This window comes from Bipolaris sorokiniana (genome assembly GCF_000338995.1).
Source record: "Bipolaris sorokiniana ND90Pr unplaced genomic scaffold COCSAscaffold_6, whole genome shotgun sequence".
NCBI lineage: Eukaryota > Fungi > Ascomycota > Dothideomycetes > Pleosporales > Pleosporaceae > Bipolaris > Bipolaris sorokiniana.
The window spans coordinates 342371-362571 of record NW_006911900.1 but is presented as its reverse complement, the minus strand read 5'-3'; the positions used below and the strand labels follow the sequence as shown (position 1 = coordinate 362571).

Sequence of the window (20201 nt, the reverse complement as noted above, 5' to 3'; positions counted from 1 at the left end):
GTTTCCGAAACAATGTTCACTGCGTGTACTGGATTTTCCCCAAAATAGCGTCCTTTAGCTCGACAAAATCTGCATAGAAGTTTGTGTATATTTAGAATATCATTCATGTCTGAGATGTCAGCTCGCTTATGATGCGGGATCTTGGGATAAGAGTAGAACGTTGAGATGAAGAATCTGTCTGCGTCTGAGAAGAAGGTTCTGTTAGTTTAGATAGATGAGGCAGGTAAAAGACGCACTGGAGAAAAAAGGGGGGCCATTGCAATTGAGGGACGAGAAAAAACAAACATTTACAAATTTTCTTTTTTTCCAGTAGCAACGAGACTGCAACAGTGATCTTGAACCCGCTACAGTCACATTCCACGTCGGAACTCTTACACACCCTTCATTGAGATCGAGAGTGTTGAAAACAAAATCCTGATTGCAGCAAGGTGCACCACCTGAACTGATATGAAGTCTTACTTGATTATTTCAAAGATCGGTCATGTTAATCGCGCAGCTGAACAATGCAAATAATAAAGGGTCGGTTTGTTAGTCTCCGAAGAAAAAGGATGGCATACCACAGACAATAAATGAGAACCTTCGGATTTTTTTGACATTTAGTCTTGATACCGTGTCCCCAAAAAATCAAATATCAACAAAAAAGGATACATATGGGAGCTGAGGTTCGACAGTGATCACCTACCCGACTATTCATCCACCGGAGGACTGACTGTTTGGGCTATCTCAGATATGGGGCAATTTCCCATGGTCATATGCGAAGAAAATGGTGACATGGAAATGAGGATGAGCCAGTAAACATGGTGGACGTAGCATGGAATAACGTCCAAAAGCAAATGAAAGTCATTTGAACTTGATATATCGCAAGGATGAAATGCAAGGCACTGGTGTATCGGCGCAATTGAAGTCGAAAAGTTGATTTCGGTGTAAGCAGATGAAGTGTCGTTGTAATAACGTGCTTGAAATCTACCAGGATTCTCGACATGGGTAGCCGATAAGTAAGACAATGAAGCGTCTTGCGGGTACGCCCCGTTTCCATCCCCGTCCCCGTCCCCGCGGCAGGATTCCGAGTGCCAGAATCTTGGGATGAGGATTCCTTGGGTGTTGGAACGGACAGAATTGCTCTGTAGTGGCCAGTTGGAACGCCACTCGCCTGTGACGGACATGAGTGAGACTATGGCGCAGACTTGTGGCGTCTAGTAGCGGCGTCTGTTGGGTCAGCGTTAGCTCTGCTCGAAGCTTGGTTGGATCCTGTCGTATGCACACAGAACCAAAGAGAAGACTTGATCGAACTGCAACACTCATGATACTGTTGTGACGTCTCGGGTCCCAGATGTAACCAATAGAGATATGCAACCTGCCCTAGTATCTAGCCTGCGACGATAGTATGGCCCCAAATAGATTCGTTGAGTTGAGCCACCTCCAAATGGGACATGACAGCATGGCAGACAGGTCCTGCACAGGGAATTTGGCAAACCTGCCTTGTCCCTGCAGTAAGAGACCAATGTATGTGCATGGAGGCGAACTTTTCGAGGGACTTTTGGAAAAAGTCCGGGCGCATACATACAGCAAGCGTCTTCAAAACCCAACGACATTGGTCGCTTATACTAGTGAGACGGGGGACGTCTGAAACATGAGCCAGTCGAAAAAAAGCAGTTCACGAGGATGGTAATTTTGAAGTCATGTATCTTTCCCGTTGCCATCGCATAGTGTCCAAGACACATACGCCAACAGGGATAGTGGCCTGTAAGGAACGGTGGGGATTGCACCAATCCAAAGCCACGGGTGACACTGCTCTGCGATGATAGGAGAGCCTATCCAGGTCACATGCTCTTCGCAATACCTTACGGAAAGGCTCAAGTAAATGCGGGTCTTGTCCGTCACCCAGCCGTTCAGAGTACTACGCGAAAGTCGGATAGGGTACCAAAGCACGCAGTAGGGTAGGCTCCAAAATCCAGGGTTCAATGGCTAGTGTTTGCCGCTTAGGGGGACAGGGCTCTCTGCTTGGATCCGTCGCTCGCCGCGCGCCCAGTGCATGCCTCGTGGAAGCCAAGGGATGAACAAACTTTGCACCCTTGCATAATTAGCACGCGACATGAGTGGGTCAGTATCGCTGCTTTGAATGCTGGGTGGTGGTAGGTCAGAGATGGACTTCATGGCGCTGGGTATAGCTTGCGAAGGGTGGGAGAGGGGGGTTTTTCGGCTGGTCTCTCGCAGGCTCGTCATTCGGTAGCGCCCGACAAATGTTTTTCAGGGTCGGAGGAGTCTCCCGACGACTTGGAAACTGGACTGCTTTTGCAGCTAGATTGTCAAGTGCAGGATCTCGGGTTCGGAAGCTTGCCTAAAGCTAAGGCCGCTCCAACCCCTGTTTGTGGTGGAGGGCCTAAAAGACGTCACTCTAGGGCACTGATTGCGTTCCAAGGATAGCTCTTGTAAGTAGAGAGCGCTCATCGGAGACGGGAAGTCGACCCGCTGCCGTCAAACCGGTCACCTATTCGAGTGACTATTGAGCTGATACGATGCACAGTTGCGCCGAGCGGGCCAATATATTGCCCTATCAGTCAACGGCGGCTAGCACCTTTTCCCTTCTGGCATTGATTGTGGAAAGGGAAATCAAGGCAGAATTGTCTTTGTGGCTGACTCGGGTTAGTGGTGCAGACGCAGAACTAGGGACAAAGTGGTGTGAAGACGCAGCGTCTTGCATTAGCGCCCATGGGTGAGGCTGGTGATGGATTGGTAGTTGTTTGGTGACCGTATTCGCACTGTCGAGTACGAACGGAGCTGAGCGGCCAAGACGAAAAGGAGGCCAGTTGACGGCCCCACCAGGGCACTGGCAATGGCTGCTTTCCGTGACGGACCAACCAGAGCCGGAAGTCCGAAGTCGCTCAGGCGCGCTATCTACGAGCGTGGCTTGAGTCGTTGCAGCGTGCGCTGCGTGCGTATGAAGAAGAGCTGGAGAGCTGGTGTCGAGCGTAGCTAGCACACAGGTGACGGACCCACACAGGTAATGCCCATACATACAGAGCACATGAGCAGTTGAAAAGCGTACAGAGAGTCGTATAATTGCAGAGCCTGGTAAGGGCGGACAAGCTCAGCTACCTTGGACCTTGTCAGGACTTGCAGCAGACATGACGGCAAGGCCTAGAGACTAATAGCGTGGTCTGGACATGGGATACTGGAGAGAGTTCACGTTCCATAAGAGTCCAGTAGGCTGGTTGACGCCATCAGTCGATCCACGCCATACCCCTGCACCCAAGTTCCCCCTAGCAGCCGAGCCAGGTATCAAAGCCAACAGGGCCCGGTCGAGCATCGAGCAGCAGCAGCAGCAGAGAGTGGTGGCAATTGACTTCGCTGTCTTGATGCTGACTGGGCGAGTACTCCATGGGCAAGTCGTCTTCAGCTGCCGCCGTCGACCAGACATGTCCAGTGCCCAAACGCAGGCGCAAACTCTAACCAGAAAGCCCATGTACGTGACCGATAGCCGCACATATTGTCTTTTGTGCCTTGTCAGCACAGCACAGCGCAGCGCAGCGCAGCGCAGCACCAACAGACTTGGCCATGTCGAGACAGAAGCAAGGCAGGTTTTCGTCAAGTTCCGTGTGCCATGCCTCCTCTTCCCTGCAGCCCGCCACGGATTGCCGCACGAGCAAAACCTTGGACGCCACAGATGACGGTGGTGGTGGTGGTGGTGGTGGTGGTCATGATGGCCATGGTGAGAAGGGTGACAACATCAAGAAGAACAGCAATAGCAATGCCGATGATAACGACGATAATAACGATGGCGGCGGAGGCCGCGGTAGTACTGGTAATAATACTGCCGTCGCTTGGGTGTGGGGAAAGCAAGAGAGCCAGAGAGGGTGGACAAAAAGTTGCTGCTGGCCATGTGAGTGTGAACATCCTCGGCAAAGCATGGACGAGGTTAGCTTCAATTCACTTGCGGTTCCTCGCCCTTGTCCGTCGCCCACAACGCTCGTTGCCAAACAACCTTTGACTCTGCATGCATCGCCCTTGAATCAAACCCAGGCACGCCGTCTGCCAATCCCCCTTTGGACTGATGCCATCTTACTCCAGAGTACTGTAGGTAGTATAGCATGTACCCCTCTCCCTAGCCTACCCGGCCTCAGATCCGTTGATCCCTCCACAAGCCCGCCCCCCATCTTCATCTCCATTTCTGCGGGCGGCCCTCTCCACAGTCATAGCGCAAGCCTTCCCTTAACCCCCGGTCTAGTTCCACCTCTTCCGAAGACACATCGCACCACCGCTGCCGAATCGAAACATGCCTTTTTGCCCTTCCTTTCTAGACATCCCAAAGTCCGTGTCCACACCAGTTCTTTCTGCGCCAGACGCCCATTGCTCACCCCGAATCAACACGCACCCCCCATGTCCCTTATCCTCTCCCACACCCCCTCCCTCCCAGGAAAAGTATAGTCCCATTTCTAGTTCTAGACTATCCATACTCTGTCTGGTTTCTTAACGCCTGATGTGGCCATCGTGGGCGCGCCACCATCGACTTACAGCCTCCCGTCCCTAAGAACAGCGGCAATAAGTGCCGCTGACTCCCTTTTTTTTTTCAACTTGACCAGCGGCCTCTGGTACCTGGTGCGTGCTTCCCGCTATCGTTATAACTAACTCTAGAGCCCTGACTCCACATGGTTCCCGTCGGCCTCAAAGACCGACCCTGTTTATCTGCTTCGGTTTCTTATACGAGGCCTTGATCTCCAACAACAAGACCATACTTCTGCTACCCCATCAGCCAATTGACAAGTTTGGCTGCCTGGTCGTTGGTACCTCACTCGAAACTTCCACTTAGCAGTTTGGCTTTTTTGCCAAGTCGACCTTCTCCGGCTTCGCCCTTACCCGCCTCCCAAACGAACCAACAACATTTCGCCATTTCCTGCTGCTGGCCCCCAGATCCAAGCAGTCCCGAGGTATGCCATCCATCCCGCCCTACACCTTATCTTGACTATATCTTCACCCTACTAAACCCACTCCAGCATCTACTCTATCCTGCCCAATCTCTCCATCTCTTGAAGAAATGGCGAGTGCTCAGGCTGCAGCTTCATCCTCAGGAGGTGCAGACGAAGTCCCACCAGCTGGGAATTCTGGGTCTGCACCAAACCCTAAGATGAGAAAGAGGACGAAGACTGGCTGCCTCACCTGTAGAAAACGACGCATAAAATGTGGTGAAGAGAGACCTACCTGCGCAAACTGCATTAAGTCCAAACGCCAGTGCGAAGGATACAACCAAAGAGTCATCTTCAAGCCACCCATGGGAGACTGGCCAAATCACCCAGGGGTAGTCAGCACCATACAATATCACACTTCGATGCTACCAGGCACACGCAACCAACCATATCGAGGACCAGAGCCAAGTGCCCCCATACCAGAAACAACCCTCACCTCGATCCAGCCACGACCCATTGGCAACTTCGACTTCCAACATGTCGACCCACAGCCAGGTGCTGGGCCTCCACCGCCGCCACAACCGTTTGTTGGCGGCAATCTCAACTATACCCACGAGCAGACTTATCAACCACCTCTACACTCACCACCTCACCAACAACCGCTCATATCTCCCCACCACCAAGCACACGCCCATCCATCGACCGTATCATACTTTCCCCAGCAATCTCCTGTGCACATAAGCCCGTCAGAGCAGCTTAGCCAGAGGCCCAACACAAGCTCTCAACAACCATTACCGTACAATTCCGGCTCTTCATATCCACCCGTCTCTGTTCCATATAACAGTGATCACGAATTGAAGCCAGTGGGCCCTCGGCCTCTTTCTGGCCAGCAGGTGTATTCACACACATATCGATCAGATAGCCTGCAAGACCCTGACAATGCTTACCAACAGCAATCTAGTGTTTCGCCACAGAGCGATCAGTTTGCTCAAAACGCGGAGGCAAGGCCGGGCTTTCAGCGATTTAACAATCTTCCTCACGTTCCTCTCCATTCGTCGCAAGCTGAAGATTATAATTTTCAGCCGGCGATTTCACATACTGACTTTAGCTATCCAAATTACTCTACCGTTCCGTTGCCTTATGATATGAATCAGGATGTAAAGCATATGCCACAGCCTGTTCTCGGTATGTCTCGTGTCTAGTTATATACTTCTTATACCCCAATGATTATTATTATCCTTTTTTTCTCTTCTTCTCCTTCTCCGTGTCTCAGTACCGGTGCAGCATCACTTAATAAATGTGGTGCATGCTTTCTAAATCCTCCAATTCATATTGGAATTAATATCGTGTCCTAACAACCAACGATGTCATCGATATGGGAACGAGCGAGATGGCTGACTGTGATGAGCAGAAGAGGTTACACACGTACCAAAGCCCCCAGTATCCCATCCACAACTGCTTCTCAGCGGATTCGGTGGCGAAGATCATGCTAGCCCTACACAAGTGCTTGACGAGGCGGCAGTAGAATATGAGGATGACGATTACTGGGACGTTCATTCAGACGAAGATATGGTTGATGCAGAGACTGGGGAGGACGAGAATGCACTGCTCACGAGCCAGGAATTTAGCGCTATCCGGCGTATACATTTGGAGAACTCCAACGAGCTAGGCATTCGACGCTACGATGCCTTTTTATACGATGGCCTTCTGTCACACTACAAACCTGAATATGCGGCAAGTCCCTTACGCAACCCAAAGACAGCTCGAGTGTTTGCACATTTCATTCATGTGGTAAGTGAAATGCAAATTTTTGGGCTACGTACTCTTTACACTGGGAAATATACACTCTCCTTCATATATACGCACTTCGAGACAGGTACGAGCAAGTAGCTGACCAGCTTGGCAGACAGCACCAACACTATCGATTTTCGAACGAAACCCAAGAGACCCGACTTTGATATTCGAAGGCGCAACGCCGCCATCTCAGCAAGGACTATGGACTTACAAACTCCCATTGAAGGCTTTGAACCACCAAGGCCTGTTACATGCAATGCTGGCACTTGCCAGTCTGCACATTGCACGATTGCAAGGAGCTTCAGTTACACCATCCTACAAACATTACGCATACTCGCTCAAACGCCTTGTTCGTTCGCTCTCACACCCGACAAAACGTCTCTCCATGCTCACGCTGGCCAACTCCTTACTTCTGGCTTGGTATGAGGTATGGACGGCAGAACACGTTAAATGGGGCACGCATGTTGTCGGCGCTCAGCAACTCATTACTGAGCTCGACTTCCGCTCCCTTACTCGCGAGGCACGACGAATGCAGGCTGTACAAACTGCAATGGAGCGCCAATTCCCCTATCAAAACCCAGCGATGCTTATCGACCAAAGACAATTCGACCTGAAATTGAAAGAAAGCTCACTGATGCCAGATCAAAATCTGGTGAGCACCATTGTTGGAAACGAAGTCAACTACGACGACTTTGGCATGGTTTTCGAGGACTATGGGGCAAGATATGACACGAAGCCAAGTATTGCCGGTGGACTGGATCTAAACACCTATGCAACTCTCCAAGATCTGTTTTGGTCGTTTGCTAGACATGATGTTTTCCAGAGCATCGTAAGCGGAAGTGCTCTCATGTGGGTGGTCTTGATGATTTTCAGAGTTGCAGCTAATCAGCCACAGTCACCCGTATCATAAATGGTCTGATTGCCCTCCAAGATCCCCGCTCGGCCGACTCGATGCTCTATACGGCAGTCACGATCATCTTCTACTCCTTCTAGGCCGCGTTGCAGACTTCACTGTTAAAGACAGAGCACGAAAGGTTCGACAAGTCGAAGCAGATGGTGGCTGGCGACCTCGACCTGGCATTCCTGGTTTTGGTAGCATGGGTCCTCCAGGTGGTCCCCCAGCTGGTCCTCCGGGTGATCATCCAGGCGGTCGATCGAATCCTATGCAAGGCCCACCGCCAGGATGGAAAGGGCCACCCCCTTTAGGCTTTGGCCCGTCTGGCCCCTCTCAAGGTCCACCTTCTCAAGGCCCACCCTCTCAAGCAGGTCCACCTCCTTCAGGCATGCCCAGCTTCTATGGAATGGCCCCAGCCCCAACCTTAGCACCACAGATTTCCGGTTACGAGAATCCAAACTTTAAGCGTCCAAAGCAAACACTCGACGTGCCTCAACCAAAGTATGATGACCTGTCTGCTGCCTACGCCAATGCAGTCGCGGAATGGGAAAGTATTTGCGAGGCACATACGGCAGTTGAGCAAGTTTTTCAGAATACAGAAGGTTTTGCTCCTTTGCCGGAGGATATCTACCCACCGCCTCCGGGAGAAAGACAACACGCGCAGAGTAACATGACGCCTTTTGGGAAAGCCATTTCCCATCGAAGTTATGACATATCCATCTTGTGGACGCTTCTCTACCTGGCTAAGATCATCCTTTTACGTTCCCACCCTGGCATGCCTCCAGCAGCGCAAATGGCAGCAGGAGTGTGCGCAGCTGCTACTGCACCATACTGTACTCTCATCGGCCGTATCACAGCCGGATTCCAGATTCCCATCTCTGAGGACCTTTCTCCCTTCCTTGGTGCTATATTCACAGAGGCAACCATGTCCATGTTCTTCGCCGGTGTCACCTTCAAGGAACCCCATCAACGGGAGTGGCTCATCACGCGTCTGTTGGAAATTGAGCGAAGGATAGGCTGGGCTAGTGCGGGCATGATTGCTAAGGGATGCGAGTCGGTATGGGAGCAACAGGCGAAGATGAAGAGGGGGCCGCCCTATGTGAGGAGGACAAAGCGAACCATGAGGTTTAAGGAGGAAGAGGGATACGTTGAGGATCCAGAGTATACCAATCCGCGTGGCCCGGATGGTCCTAACAGTGACGAGAGGAGGAAATGGGTAAGGGATGATTCGCAAAAAGAGACGAGGTTTGTGTTCAAGAGCAAGCTGCCTCCTTGGGCAATGAATGTGTTGAGTACAGAGGAGGATCTGAGAGTAGGATTGGAGAAGGTTGGAATATGAGAAGGGATGGAACTGGAAATACTGCGATTCGGACAAATCATCAGCCATGGTACGGGAGGGAAGGAAGAACCTCCTCGATGGAGGAAAAGATACAGCGAGTTTGCAAGTCACGACGCGACAGCGCTAGAAAGAAGAGATCAGAGCGAATGCAAGAGAAGCGTGTATACCCACATATAACGACATCGCCACTACTGCAGTCTGTCATGCAGTCGATCACTGCATGCAGCACGAGCGTTGGAATTTCCATGACGATCACGACTCTAAGAGCAACAACAACAGCAACGGCGATCAGCGCCAAGTTGGGCCAATACTGCATACTCCCCTCCATATTGTTCTCTTGCATAACCGTGCATGAACACTCAAGAAGTCTCTTTTCATACTTCCAAAGTTATGACATGACAACCGACTTGTCTCTACACGCTCGCTACACACAACCTTTCTTTCACCCGATCTTCTCCCACTATCCCCATCACACCGACAATCGAACTGAACAAAAAAAGAATATCATCCCAACAAACTATCAACCCACCCAACCGGATCCTAGCCGGTATTCGCTTCATCTACCCTTGTTGCACTGCACTCTCACCTCGGCATCCGTTTCCCACCCCCGACCCATCCACCCAGCCACTATCAAAAGCAAAATAGAGTAGAACAGAACCAGCAATATCCATGCTCACTACCCAAGACCTTTGTTCACACGAGCGAAGCACCGACCCGAGACCCAGGAAATAAGACGAATAAGCAAAAGTTGCAATAGGCAAAGAAAAAACAATCATGCAATCTAGGCTTGAAGTCCCGATAATCGTCGGTATATTCTACGTAGCGTACGAAGCTTGTATGGCTATTTGCAATTTGGGATGCATATCTAGTGTTAAGATGGTACTAGCTTAATTCTATACTGAAGAAGTGAACCGATTAGAATCTTGCAATGCGTTTACGCTCTCTTTGCATTTGCTTTGTTTTTCTCGCTCTTGGATATGAGATGAGGAAGTAGGTGTAGCAATGCGGTCCGTGGGCATCGGCCCCGTCGGAAGAGAAACGAAGTTTCACGTGTTCTGAATTTGTTGTTGCGGTGGTTGGGCTGGGACTGGACGTGATGAGATGAGTGGCGTGTTGCTTTGTAAATTGATGGGGTTGAAGTGAACCTTTTTGCTTGATCTAAGTCTCTACAATACATAAGATAGGGAAAGCAAAGTCAGAGGCGGGTTGGAAAAGGATGGGAGCATGTCGCATATCATAGGGTGATAAGATGACGGTGTCCTAGAATCCGGCTCATGCATTATTCACGTATTTCGCTCACGCAGACTCTTCCTTACGAACTCGATTTCTTTCGCAAAGACAACATTTGGTATTTGAGAAAATATATGCCGCCAAAAACGCCTCATTCTACAAGTGCTTGCAGCTTAATCATCAAACCAAAACCAACGATCGTAATTAATCACCCCGTCCAGCGCAGTATAAGTGCTTAAAAACCAGCTCGCCAGTGACAAAAAAAACTCCATCATGATGCTAGCAACCCCCAAAAAGCGTGCGCCCAGTTTTCCATTTCACGCATTCGTATCGTACAGTTTCGACCAAGACCACAGCTGATCGCTTAGAAGAAGTAGTAGAGCAGACTTCCACTAGCAGTCATGAAGACACCAAACCACCACCACTGTTCTGACCTCGCAGCGCCAGGTGTCCTCTTGTAGATGATTTCGTGATTCAAGGGGAGCTCGCCTCGCTTCGAGTTCTTTGGTGCGGCGGTCTGGGTAACGAGAGGATTGAGGGTGGTGGTTGGCAGCATTTGGGGCTGGGCCATGGCGAGGTACATGGGCATCATGGGAGCGCCGTCGGCTTTGTAGAGAGTGATGCGCGGTATCTTGGCGTAAGCGTCTGACGCAACGTACTCATAGCGCTATGTGCATGTCAGCAATTGATGCGCGATAGGCGTAAAGACAGGAGTGACAATTAATCATGGAGAATACGTACATCAAACAATTCACTAGTGTTGTAGCGAGTGTAGGTAGCGTATTTGTATCGGCATGGATCAGAGAGCAGCTGCCGGCCGTCGACTTTGATGGGATTGAGGATAAGGGAGCCGTTGCTGAGCTTCTCGTAGCTGCCGTGCTGCCATTGGATTATGCCTTTGGGGCAGCTGGGATCCTGGGCTGTCGATGTTGTTAATACGCTGGTCGCGATGCGCGCGCGATTGCGGGGTTACGTACGATTTGCGATTGCGCGATAATAAGCCTCCTCGTAGAATCCGTCAGCTGTGAAGGAGTAGCTGATGCCCGTGTGCTTCGGCTCGGTGAATTTCTCCTCGACGGGGTTGTAGAAGCCCTGTGTCAGCAATTAGCCTCGATCTTCCCGTCGATATCGCAATACGGAAGCCATACAGGACCAGTCATGGTTGAGTTTGACTTGCTTGTCCACGTGCCTACGAGGTCCGCTGCCCCGACGGCCGTCTGGGCCTGCGCGTGCAGCATTGCGACTCCAGAAAGGAGCAGGGCTGCTAATCTCGAAACCATGGTTGCGAGTGTGTTGTGTGTGTCTGAACGAATGTGGGCGACCTGGAAAAGGCGAGAGAAAGCGAGCGTGCGGGTGTGGGTATGTATGTGTGTGGTCACGGAGGATGGTGGGTGGGTGTCGAGGGGAGGGAGGAGTGTGGTGAGTTGCGCATGTTGAGTGCGTCGCCGCCTCCTTTGCTTGGGACGAATGGACAAGGATAACGCGGCTACTTGCAGATCATCGGCGTGCCGTGGGCAAGGCCGACCACCATTGCCCGCACCCGCATTTGGACCGTTCTCTCCAATATTATTGTTACCAAACTGTGCTCGTCCAACAGCACACTTGCTATTCACCGAGCCCGGCACTGCTTTAGCCGCCCATTGCTGCTCGGGAGTTGCGATCGCCCCAGCCTCGACTTGGCCGTCGCGCAACGGCTCTGATTCTGAAACGCCGTGACCTTTGCTATTAAACGGGCACTAGGTACATACGCCATGGCGGGGTCACTGGCAGCAGTCAAGAAGGAGTTGCGAAAAAAGATACGGACTATTCTCAGCCAGCTGCCTGATGCGGCCGCTGCTTCGCAAAGTACGTCACGATACGATGGCTGCATGTCGCTCTTCTGACGCCATCCAGCGGCCAATGCCACTGCCACTCTACTAGCCATGCCCGAGTACCAGGCGGCCCGTAGAATCAGTGTCTATCTATCCATGCCGGGAGGAGAAATCTCCACATCCGACATTGTGCGCAATGCCCTTGGAAATGGCAAGAAGGTCTTCATTCCATACACGTACACTCTGGACACGCCCGACCAAGGCCAACCAAAGTCCATCATGGACATGCTCGAGCTGCACTCGATGACTGACTTTGACTCGCTCAAACCCGACAAATGGGGCATTCCAACTCCAAGCACAGAGTCCATTTCATCACGTGCCAATTGCTTTGGCGGTACTGGTGTCACAAACGGCAAGACTAATGGCATCAAAGACGGCCTTGATCTGATCGTCATGCCCGGCATGGCTTTTGACGCGCAGTTCGGCCGCCTTGGCCACGGCAAGGGCTTCTATGACTTCTTCTTGACCCGCTGTCACCACGAATCGCGCATGCCTTTTCGCGGTAAGAACTACTGGTATTCTGTATGTGGAGGGCTAACTGACCACGTCAAAGTTGGTCTTGCCTTGACCGAGCAGCTCCTTCCGCCAAATGAGTCGGTTCCCATGGACTCTTCCGATTTCCACCTCGACGCCTTAATCACCGGCGCTGGTGAGCTCCGTCGCGCAGGGGCTTGAGCTTCTCCCATCAAGTTTGGTAAACAAAACCGTGCCTGTCCGCTCCCTCCCACAGTCCTGCAATGCATGCGCTCTCTCATGTGTACGATCCTACAACCGCAGGAGAAACGTGTCCGTTACTGGCGCTTATTGAAGTTGCTGGATCAGGGAAATGTTGTCTCCTTTCAACAGAATCTGGCCGACCTTGCGCCTCTCCTCGGGTGCGTCCTTCTTCGCAAGCGTGACTTCAATAGCGTCGTCAATGACCAGGTTCATGAACTCGTCGAAGCCCTACTCAGACGTTAGCTGTTTGGGCGTAGATAGCAAGCGGCTGTGGTACCCTCAGTTTTCCCTCGATGCGCATGCCCAGGTTCTCGTATAACCAGACTGATATGGTCGCCCGTGATTGCAGAAGCTTGAAGATGAAGTTGATGGGAGGAAGGAGGACTGTGCGTTCGTCAGTTGGTGCTGCTGCGCAAGCATGTGGTAGCTGTCATACCTTTTCCTCCACCGCGGCCTATACACGTTAGCTATGGTTTTCGCCCAATGACGGGACATACCGACCTCCACGTCCAGTCATGTTGTAATTCGCGTTGCTGGTATCAGGGGTTTGGCGTTTCTAGAGTCGGCGCCTGGTTGTAGGGTGGGCGGTAGCTGGTGGAGATGAAGTGTAGTCGAAGCAACATTTCTGGCGCGAGGGAGCGAGCGGTCACGGCTCTTGGCGCTAACGTGGGGATCTTTGACTGCCTATGCGCGACCAAACGCAACTGCCCATGCCCGAGCAAACTCACCACCCCACCACGCTGGCAACCACCACAACCACCCTCGCCGCATCCTCGCCGCCTGCACTTTCTGTCTGCCGGCCTCCGTCACAAAGCCAGTGCATGCGCGCAATATAACTCAACCCCGCCGCCTCTTTCAGAGCAGTATCCGCATCCGTTCCCCCACCATCACCATCACCACCCCCCTCAATCACCCTCACCATGGCTGCCAACGGACAGCAGGTGTTCGACCCGGTGTTAGCGGCACACAACACCATGGCATCGTCGGCGGATCGCGCACAGAAAGAGCAGGCACATCAGTTTCTGGAGCAATTTCAGAAGTCGGTATGTACGAATGTGTCGTTGTAGGGGCACAGGTGGCTGACTGGCGCGCAGGAAGAGGCATGGACAACCACACTAGCTATGCTCGAGTCCAACTCTGCAGATGCAGCAGCTAAGCTTTTCGCTGCTACAACGCTCAAGGGCAAGGTAAGCTAGTGTTTTGCTTATCAAAGCGCCCTCCTAACAGCCGGTAGATTGTCTATGACTTGCACCAAGTGCCCCGCGCTCAACTTGCCGAGCTGCGAGCTTCTATCATGCGAAACTTGGCCATTTTCCATGCTGGACCAAAGCCCATACGCTTGCAGCTATGCGTGTGTCTGGCAAATCTCGCAATACAGATGACCGAGTGGAAGGATGTCCTCAAAGATATCGTAAACTCACTCGGCTCCGACCCTGCAACCTTACCTTGCGTCCTCGACTTTCTCCGCGTTCTCCCCGAAGAAGTCACACATGGACGTAAGATCGCACTCACAGTACGTCCGAGCGAGCCGCGCCCCATTTGCAGCCTACGGCAATTCCCCGCGGCGCCGACACATGCTAGCAGAGTTGTAGTCTAATGTGTGGTGGTCAGGAACACGAGTTGACTATGAGGACGGCCGAGTTGATTGAAGACAACGCCCAGCAAGCCCTGGAACTCCTCGTACGATACGGAACCTCTTCACGTACGTTAATTTTCCCGGATTCCAGCCCACTCCCACTGACAGTTTATAGCCGCGGCCGCACAAAACCCCCAACTACTCCACTGCATCACTTCCTGGATACGCGAAATCCCATTGGACGCTATCATCAACTCTCCCTTGCTCAAGATCATCTTTGACGGCCTCTCGCATGAAGATCCTTTTGAAGCAGCGGTAGAATGCCTGAGCGCCCTCCTTGCAGAGACGAGAGATGTCGATGAGACTCTCAGTTCCATAATGATCCTCTATCCCCAAGTCATCAACCTCCAAACGAAGCTCGCCGAGGCGGCACAAGAGGAGGATGCTGAAAAGTTCAAGGGCATTGCAAGGATATTTGCCGAAGCTGGAGAGTCTTGGGTCATCCTCATCGCGCGTCTACCAACCGATTTCCGTGCATTGGTCGAAGCAATACTTGCCATAGCCGCGCTAGACAAGGAAAGGGATGCCATCTCCCATACCTTCAAGTTCTGGTACGATCTCAAGCAATACCTGACACTGGAGAAATACGCCGAAGCCCGCAACCAATGCCTAGACATTTACTCCAAGCTCGTCGACATTATGATAAACCACCTTCAATTCCCGAAGCCGGAAGGTGGGAGTGGTGATGACAAAGACTTGTTCGAGGGCGATCGCGAACAAGAAGAAAAGTTCCGCGAGTTTCGACACCAGATGGGCGATGTTCTGAAGGATTGTTGTGAGGTTATGGGTGTTGTGGAATGCCTTCAAAAACCTTATGACCTCATTCAGCAATGGGTCCAAACATACGGCGCTCAGGCTGGACCGAACAGTGTGCCAGAGTGGCAGAAACTGGAAGCGCCTTTGTTCGCGGTCAGAGCCATGGGCCGCATGGTGCCTTCAGATGAGAACATCATGCTTCCACGACTGATTCCACTCATCGCAGGCATACCCGACCACAACAAGTTGCGATTCCAAGCTGTGATGGCTCTAGGGAGGTACACTGAGTGGACGGCTCAGCACCCTGATACGCTACAGATGCAATTGGACTACATCATGGCGGCTTTTGACCATTCAACCAAGGATGTCATCCGAGCTGCTGCGCTGTCATTCAAGTTCTTTTGCAACGATTGCGCGAGTTTGTTAGTTCACTATGTTGGCCCGCTGCAGCAGTTTTACGCAAAGAACTTGAACAAGCTACCCATTAGCAGTCAAGAAGAGATTACGGAAGGTGTCGCCTCTGTTGTTGCCAAAGTTCCCAACGATCAGCTTCTAGCAACACTCAAGCTATATCTCGACCCTGTCATGGCGCACCTGATCGAGCTTGCACAACAAGCAAAGGACGAGCCAGACCAGAAACTCATTGCAGACAAGATCAACCTCCTCACGATATTCTTTGAAATGGTGAGGCCAGAGATACCACCCGGTCAAGAGCATCCGGCCGTCAAATACTGCGAACAGATTTTCCCCACTCTTGCAAACATGATCGGCCATTTCCACACAAGCATACCGATCCTCGAGCGTGTATGCAGGTGCTGGCGATACATGGTACTTTCTTACCAGACGGCAATGCGACCACTCCTACCGGCTCTTGCTACAAAACTGATTGAAGGCTTCGATAAATCAAGACAGGGATGCTTCCTCTGGGCCACGGCATCGATAGTGCGCGAGTTCTCGCAAGGTGTGGAGACTGTCGATGCAGGTCTGGCAAACGATGTATACCAGTTCTATGAGCAGCAAGCGAAGACTTTCCTAAGGATACTTAGTGATCTGCCACCAGAAGAACTCCCTGATCTCATTGAGGACTACTTCCGTCTCGCAGCCGATATGGCACTCTACTTCCCGTCCGAGTCTATCATGTCCCCGCTCATGGAAACGATACTTCTTGCAGCATGCAGCTCTCTCACACTGCTCAAAGAGGATCCCATCATTGCAGTGCTGCACTTCCTGCGCGACTTCCTCGGTTATGGTCGCAACTCATCGCCGTCGTCTACCTTTGACAACACGCGTCACGAGGTTCCAGAACAAATACGGGACCGCGTTAAGCATCTTGTTGTGGGTGCTGGCGTCCAACTTGTCCAGCGTATCATGACGGGCATGATGTACAGCTTCCCCGAGGGCTGTTTTGCAGACTCGTCTGGTGTGCTTCTCGACTTGTTCGAGCTCATGCCTGAACAGGTTGCACAGTGGGTTGCGAGCACCGTGGCTATGTTACCACAGGGGAGCATCACACCTCAAGAGAGTGAGCGCTTCCTCAACAACATTCGCCAACGCATCCAGACAGGCGATGTTAGGATGATTAGGACGATTCTACAGGACTTTACGACTAGCTATCGTCGAAGAAACGTGGCCCCCCGAGAGGGCCTCGGCAGGCTGGAGGCTTCGCGGTTTAGATTTTCTGGTTAGCGGCTGGGCACTGAACCGTTGCTGTACTATTTGAAAGCATCGGTTGAGCGCATGCTCCTAAGTAAAGTGATCGTCGAGACGCTCCATCAGGTCAGAGCCAAGTCGAACACGTCCATAGCGCTTATGTAGGTAGGTTTACTATTGAGACAATACGGATGCAATATATCTGGTGTGGGATGGAGTAAATATCAAAAGAGCATAATTGTACTTGAAGCGTTTGTGTGTTGGCATTTGCATGGAAGGAAAGGATACCATTGATGAAGTCAAGTGGGGTTTGTCGTTACAGCTGCTAAGATAGCCTTGGATTTATTTGTTTTCATGACCATGTTCGACTGTAACAACAGGAGGCATACATGAAGTGATGTTGGAATGAACTTTCGTCATGTGATGTGTACTTTGCAGAGATGGTGGTAGCGAGCATGTTAATACTGCACCATTCCCAAAGCACCAGATACGTACCGACATCCGATCTTCTGGATGTGCGTCAATGTGCAGCTAAGATGATACAGAAGTCATGCAATAGCGCAACCAGAAAATGTAAGTGATGGATAGACCACAATATGCCTGCTGTTGTGGAAACTTGTTTTCGTCACTACCGTTTACACCAACTGTTGTTGCTGCTTGGTGCAATCTCTTCGGGCGGTAGCTGCCAATCGACACTTCTTGCCGCTACCATAACAAAAGATATTGCATCATGCTCAACCTTCTCTCCCCTCCTCCCTCACCTCATCGCTCGCTGCTCATCTATACTACTAGATGGCAGCTCAACAACGTCCTACTTGAGCACTGTCGACGCCACCATTGTTTTGCTACATTTCCTCATACAACTTCTTCCTCATCTTATACATTCATCCCTTGGTAACTCTCACCAATACAATACTTCAACTACCAAAGCTACGGGTCCGCCATCTGGTATTTGTCTGGGACTGTTTCGGCTCATCACAACACAACGCCATACTTTGATGTGAGCTTCATTCGCTCTGCGGCCACCTTTGCGTTGAGTGTGTCTTCCTGGTCCAGATCAAAGATTCAAAAATCGAGGATGTTTATTATCAGATTGCTAATACAGTCATAGGTACATTTTGCAGTCGTCACAACGTTTCCTTTTACTTGTTGTATACAAGGGCTACCTGCACAGTACTGGCAAGAAGAATACCGGCGAAGCTTTTTACTTGAAATCATCGAGGAAGCGGACATCCTGGATCCATCATACGCGAGGCCTGGCCGAATCAGGGCTAATTCTGTGGGCTCCAATCCTAAACCAAGGTCACTGAGCTCGAGCATATCGGGAACGTCACAGCACTCCACCCGTATTAGGAGGCATTCTCAGCCTACGCCACCACCGACACTTGCTGAAAGAGTTGCATTGGGACCACGGCTCAATCCCTGGCATCCCAAGCACCCCCATCGTCTCACTAGACACGGTTCTTTGCAAGATATTTACATTCTCAGAAAGGAGCAACGCCTAAAGGAAGCTGCAGATTACGAAGAGCGTTTGAATCAACTGCGCCTCCAGCGGCGCAGGAGTTCGCGACAACTCGACGGCTCGAGGTCAGCTGGAAGCTCACCAAACATAAGTCGTACAAACTCTGAGAAGGAGCTCTCAAGAACTTCTTCGTGGAAGAACTTTGCAAAAGAACTAGCATCCTTTGAAAAGTTTGGGCCGCTTGGACGTACAAATACTTCTGAATCCGTGGCATCTTCGAGATCTGAACAGTCCAACAGATCCAGAAAGTCAAACCTTCGCCGGGTACTGATATTGGAACGTACTAGTTCAGATGATCGAGGCGTTCAAGGACATGAAGCACGGCAAAAGCAGCAGTTACGACAGTCTAGCATTGGAGCGGACAGCGAGCCAAATATTGCATCGCATAGAGGACAAGGACTCGGAGTATGCCCTGGAAAGCATCCGGACAAGAGTACTCGGTACGTATGTTGTTCAATGCTGGTGACAGAATACTGACTTGTCGTAGCGAACGCGCGCGCGATCTATGGACCGAATCGATACTTAGACGTGATAAGCTTCGCTCCGACTTCCTCAAGAAGAGTTGGAGCGTGCATCGTCGAACACAATCCATCCAGTAAATCATATATTCATTGCTGTTCTGCAAAGGAAACCTCACGTCTTGCTGCTTTGGAACATTTGCTTGTCATCACCGAAGACTTGCTTCAACGCCTTATGGATTTCGAGGGCATCACAAGCAATGGGTGGCTTCCTGCTACCCCACAGTCACAGCATGCAGCGATGTATGGTAGTGCGTGCGGCAGCACAGTAGGTGGAACGGGAAGTGGCAGCATGACCAGCAGTGTGCAGACAAGTCGGAGGGGAAGTGCTCAACCACAAGAGTAAGATTATCCCTGATCTGCTTTGATATTTTCCTTATTTTGTACCTGGTATCAGGATACTTACAAGCCATAGTGTGTTTCCTGATCACGCTCATGGCTCACCGCAATCTACGCAGCTACCGCAACAACTACAACATCCACTCCCAGTGCCTTCCCAACTTCCGTTTGTCAATGACTTTAATGCACCTAGCTCGCCTCACCATATTCAGAAACCGAGGCTCCCCAGGGGTGGCAGCGAGACATCATTCCCCACTAGTACACCCAAGCCGATGGCACAGACGATTGCCAGGACGAACAGCGATGTTATTCAGCATCCCAAGCCGGTTCCTGTCGGCCAGTTGGCAGTTCCTGGGCGCGGCAGAGTGCAGTGGAATCTAGGTTCCGAAGGCTAAAGATGGCGATGCAAGCCATCTATTATTTGATTCAGTTTTGAGGGTTCAAAAGGAACGAATTCGTGAAATGGGATGAGGTTACCTATAGCTCATCACTTCCTTTGTTAGCAGCACACAAATGACATGTTTTGATTACCGTGAGAGAACCACAACTGGTGATTTGCGCAATTTGGACTAACAGTGTACTTGCATATTAAGAACCTGCCCATGTGACTTGTGTAACTTGGGCAAAAGATAAAAAGTTGCCAAACAAAAAACATACGACAGCGGGGATTCGCCAGTGGTCACCCACCTGACTACTAATCCGCCGGTAAACTGCTTATATATGCCAGATCGGACGGGATGGCTAGTTCTCAATTTCCGGTGGTCGTATGTACCAAAATAGTGAGAATAAATATAAAATAAATGTGCAAAAAAAGACATAACTACTAGGGATGTAGGCGATATGTTTTTTCCAGCGAGCTCACGTGATACTGTCGATATTCCAAACTCAGCTTAGAACAGCCGCACGGACGGAAAACAACATCTACACCCCTTTCGCACGCCGTATAGAGACGGTAAAGACGAAGAAAATGATCATGTATTAATGGCACTAACAAATATTTTCGTAAGGCACTACTAGGTATTCAAAGGTGTAG

At 51.0% G+C, this 20201-nt stretch overlaps 8 protein-coding genes across 8 annotated transcripts; 5 read left to right on the top strand and 3 right to left on the bottom strand.

Annotated features, from left to right (window-relative positions):
• Nucleotides 1-512: 512 nt before the first annotated feature.
• COCSADRAFT_313875 (uncharacterized protein) lies at nucleotides 513-1273 on the bottom strand. Its single transcript, XM_007701121.1, has one exon. The coding sequence runs from the start codon at nucleotides 1161-1163 to the stop codon at nucleotides 687-689; it is 477 nt and encodes a 158-aa protein (XP_007699311.1). The 5' UTR covers nucleotides 1164-1273; the 3' UTR covers nucleotides 513-686.
• Nucleotides 1274-3071: 1798 nt separating this feature from the next.
• COCSADRAFT_313868 (uncharacterized protein) lies at nucleotides 3072-3682 on the top strand. The gene has a single exon (XM_007701120.1). It carries the CDS (start codon nucleotides 3165-3167, stop codon nucleotides 3666-3668), a length of 504 nt encoding a protein of 167 aa, XP_007699310.1. The 5' UTR covers nucleotides 3072-3164; the 3' UTR covers nucleotides 3669-3682.
• Nucleotides 3683-5032: 1350 nt separating this feature from the next.
• Nucleotides 5033-8929, top strand: COCSADRAFT_170559 (uncharacterized protein; the record flags this gene model as incomplete). The annotated part of the gene is made up of 4 exons (XM_007701119.1): nucleotides 5033-6086; nucleotides 6313-6692; nucleotides 6808-7544; nucleotides 7591-8929. The coding sequence occupies 4 exons, from the start codon at nucleotides 5033-5035 to the stop codon at nucleotides 8927-8929; spliced, it is 3510 nt and encodes a 1169-aa protein (XP_007699309.1).
• Nucleotides 8930-9381: 452 nt separating this feature from the next.
• Nucleotides 9382-9784, bottom strand: COCSADRAFT_313827 (uncharacterized protein). The gene has a single exon (XM_007701118.1). It carries the CDS (start codon nucleotides 9703-9705, stop codon nucleotides 9490-9492), a length of 216 nt encoding a protein of 71 aa, XP_007699308.1. The 5' UTR covers nucleotides 9706-9784; the 3' UTR covers nucleotides 9382-9489.
• Nucleotides 9785-10087: 303 nt separating this feature from the next.
• On the bottom strand, nucleotides 10088-11532 carry COCSADRAFT_115658 (uncharacterized protein). The gene is made up of 4 exons (XM_007701117.1): nucleotides 11308-11532; nucleotides 11137-11251; nucleotides 10901-11079; nucleotides 10088-10826 (listed from the first exon to the last, which is right to left on the bottom strand). Exons 1-4 carry the CDS (start codon nucleotides 11437-11439, stop codon nucleotides 10524-10526), a joined length of 729 nt encoding a protein of 242 aa, XP_007699307.1. The 5' UTR covers nucleotides 11440-11532; the 3' UTR covers nucleotides 10088-10523.
• Nucleotides 11533-11700: 168 nt separating this feature from the next.
• COCSADRAFT_313785 (uncharacterized protein) lies at nucleotides 11701-12866 on the top strand. Its single transcript, XM_007701115.1, has 2 exons — nucleotides 11701-12004; nucleotides 12053-12866. Exons 1-2 carry the CDS (start codon nucleotides 11911-11913, stop codon nucleotides 12703-12705), a joined length of 747 nt encoding a protein of 248 aa, XP_007699305.1. The 5' UTR covers nucleotides 11701-11910; the 3' UTR covers nucleotides 12706-12866.
• Nucleotides 12867-13721: 855 nt separating this feature from the next.
• COCSADRAFT_88273 (uncharacterized protein) lies at nucleotides 13722-16825 on the top strand (the record flags this gene model as incomplete). The annotated part of the gene is made up of 5 exons (XM_007701114.1): nucleotides 13722-13790; nucleotides 13842-13934; nucleotides 13982-14260; nucleotides 14359-14449; nucleotides 14499-16825. 5 exons carry the CDS (start codon nucleotides 13722-13724, stop codon nucleotides 16823-16825), a joined length of 2859 nt encoding a protein of 952 aa, XP_007699304.1.
• Nucleotides 16826-18603: 1778 nt separating this feature from the next.
• COCSADRAFT_140806 (uncharacterized protein) lies at nucleotides 18604-19649 on the top strand (the record flags this gene model as incomplete). Its single annotated transcript, XM_007701113.1, has 3 exons — nucleotides 18604-18751; nucleotides 18799-19171; nucleotides 19245-19649. 3 exons carry the CDS (start codon nucleotides 18604-18606, stop codon nucleotides 19561-19563), a joined length of 840 nt encoding a protein of 279 aa, XP_007699303.1. The 3' UTR covers nucleotides 19564-19649.
• Nucleotides 19650-20201: the final 552 nt, after the last annotated feature.